Source organism: Mus caroli, chromosome 11 (assembly GCF_900094665.2).
Source record: "Mus caroli chromosome 11, CAROLI_EIJ_v1.1, whole genome shotgun sequence".
Classification (NCBI taxonomy): Eukaryota; Metazoa; Chordata; class Mammalia; order Rodentia; family Muridae; genus Mus; species Mus caroli.
The window spans coordinates 63,628,453-63,631,028 of record NC_034580.1 but is presented as its reverse complement, the minus strand read 5'-3'; the positions used below and the strand labels follow the sequence as shown (position 1 = coordinate 63,631,028).

Sequence of the window (2,576 nt, the reverse complement as noted above, 5' to 3'; positions counted from 1 at the left end):
AAAAAAAAAAAAAAAAAAAAAAAAAAAAAAAAAAAAAAGAATTAGATAAACATTCCAACAGGTTTTTGGCAAAGCATAAAGGAGTTCCCCTACAACAGGAAAACCAGCATCTTCCATGTTCAGGAATGGCCTTTCTATTCCAGTGGGCTCATAGCACCACCTGTGCTCACTGTGTTGCCCCAGAGCAGCAGGGCTTGGGGATCTGCTGAGGCAACCATCTTACTTGGGGACCCTGCCAGGCTTTGCTCTAAGGGATCACATCAGCCAAGCCCTGAAGTGCATGGTTCCTCCGGTTACTGTTAAGATACCTAAACCCTCCAACCTGGCAACAGCTGCCAACTGCAGGACACTCCAGACATGGTTCTGTCAGTCCTTTTAGGAAATTATCTTGCTAATATGACCCAGGCTAGCCTCAATATTTCTGCTTCTACCTCAGCTGGAATTTCTGACATGCCCACTGCTGCCTGCCACTCAGTTATCATAGCACTGATCCAACATTAGCACAGGGAAATAAAATTCTCACTGTATTGAAATCACAGCAGTCAGGTTTTTTCCAGTGAGATAACACATGTTTTTCCAGAGTTGGAGAGCTGGCCAGCTGCTCNGTCAGAGGAACTAAGCCCAAGTCTGGGGACCCAACAATTTAATTCAAGGGGATTTGGTGCCCTCTTCTGGCTTCTGTAGACACTGCAGGGATTTGATATACAGATACACACACACACACAGGTACAAAAAATTGTGAGGGTTTTCCCAATATTTTAGGCCCTGTGAGATGGTACCAGTCTCCAAGACCAAACAACCTGTAAGACTCACAAGGTGGGAGAACTGACTCTTAAGGGTCCTTTCCAGGTACCAGTCCACTAGGAACATCTTCAACTGGCTATTCCTATAAATAAGGGCCATTCCAAGATTTAAATTCACTATAGCTCCTGATTCCACAAAACTATTAGGAAACAGGGGGAAAAAAACCCCTTAATTCCACATAACTTGTCATAGTGCTATCAGACCATCTGAGGGTGGCTGTCCTTTCCAGACCCCAAAGACTGACACAGAAAACAAGGTACTTGGGAAACACCACACAAGAGAGGACTACTTAAGCAGTCTTTAATGAAAGCCGTGCATGAGATATCTCTACTCCTGCATCTTCTCAATCGTTTCTTCCTTGTATTTGCCCTTCTCCTTTCCTACTTGTCGGGACTTGGCTTTCCTCTCCAGGATCTTCTTGCGGTCCTTGTCCAGCTTTAGCCTGGTGATAACGACCTGCACAAAAAGAAACAGCCCCAAGCTTTAAGCAACAACGTAGGCCCAATTACAGGTCCCACTTCCCATTCCGCAAACCCAGGGTAGTAGATACCTAAATGTTTCTTTCTAAAATACAAATGATCATACAGCTTTGGAGCAGCAGCTCAGAGTTTAGCCAGCTAGACTAATCTTATCACTTGCTGCACTAAGGACCAAAGAGCTGACCATTGCATTTACCTTGAAAACTGAGCTAGTGGTGGAAAGCAAAACCCAAAACCAACAAACAAAACCCAAAACCACTACAATGTTACATACAGAATAAAAAATGTTCTTTTTGTTAAAGGTCCTGAGTTCAACTTCCAGTGACCACACGGTGGCTCACAACCATCTGTGATTGGATCAGATGCTCTCTTCTGGTAGTATCTGAAGAGAGCAACAGTGCACTCACATACATAAAAAGACACCTTACATGGGGCTAGTTTTGTGGCACAGGACTTTAATTCCAGCACTCAGGAGGCTGAGACAGGCAGATCCCTTGAGTACAAGAACAAAACCTCAGAGCTCACTAAGGTCATGTGCTCGGCTGGAGAGAGGGCCAACAGACCCACGTCTTTGATCTACATGGGTTCCACACACAGAGAAGCAACCATGACATGTACCATGTGGTGGGGAAGGGAAAGAAACCATGGCATAACTTAAATACTGATGTGTCGGTTGGTCTTTTGGCTTTTCTGCAGCCTGAAAATTACATTTTTTAGCACTAATTTAAGTCTGAGAACCCCCTTAAGTGGTTGCTGTGCACATTAAACAATCCAATCACAAATTTGGGATAACTGACATGAAAAGTATATATAGGACAGGTATATGTATTATGGGATGTTCTACTTTGGCTTATATAACCAGTTTATGGGATTACAACCTCAATTCCAGGTTGCTTTTTACTGCCAATACCTTAAGCCCACTTCATAATGGTGTTATAAATGGCCTCACTGATCACTTAATTATACTGAACCCACAAAATAAACAGGGCTGAAGCTCTACTCCTCTCATAACCACCCCTCCCTCCGACTTCAGAATATTAATGACTAAGCCAAGTGAGGAAAAGCAGGCAGTGACATTCAGGACACTGAATCTAAACACCGCGGTGCCGTAGGATGCGTTTCTAGCACAGGGGCCACTTCCAGGTGCCCTGTAAACAGCAATCAACCAAAGCAAGTGGTTTCCTCCTCAAAGACACCCACCTTGCTGGGGTGGATGCCCACGTGGACGGTTGTGCCATTAGCCTTCTCTCGCTGGACGCGTTCAATGTAGATGACGTACTTCTTCCTGTACAC

General features: G+C 44.4%; 1 protein-coding gene across 2 annotated transcripts in view; it reads right to left on the bottom strand.

The window, feature by feature from the left end:
* Positions 1 to 1,079: 1,079 nt before the first annotated feature.
* The window catches only part of Rpl26 (ribosomal protein L26), a 3,501-nt gene continuing 2,004 nt past the window's right edge, over positions 1,080 to 2,576 (bottom strand). For both annotated transcript variants that reach the window (XM_029484240.1, XM_029484239.1), the window contains 2 exons: positions 2,484 to 2,549; positions 1,080 to 1,260 (listed from right to left, as the gene is read on the bottom strand). In XM_029484240.1, coding sequence (XP_029340100.1) covers positions 1,132 to 1,260; positions 2,484 to 2,549 — 195 coding nt within the window. In that variant the 3' untranslated portion in view covers positions 1,080 to 1,131. The remainder of the gene's footprint in view (positions 1,261 to 2,483; positions 2,550 to 2,576) is intronic.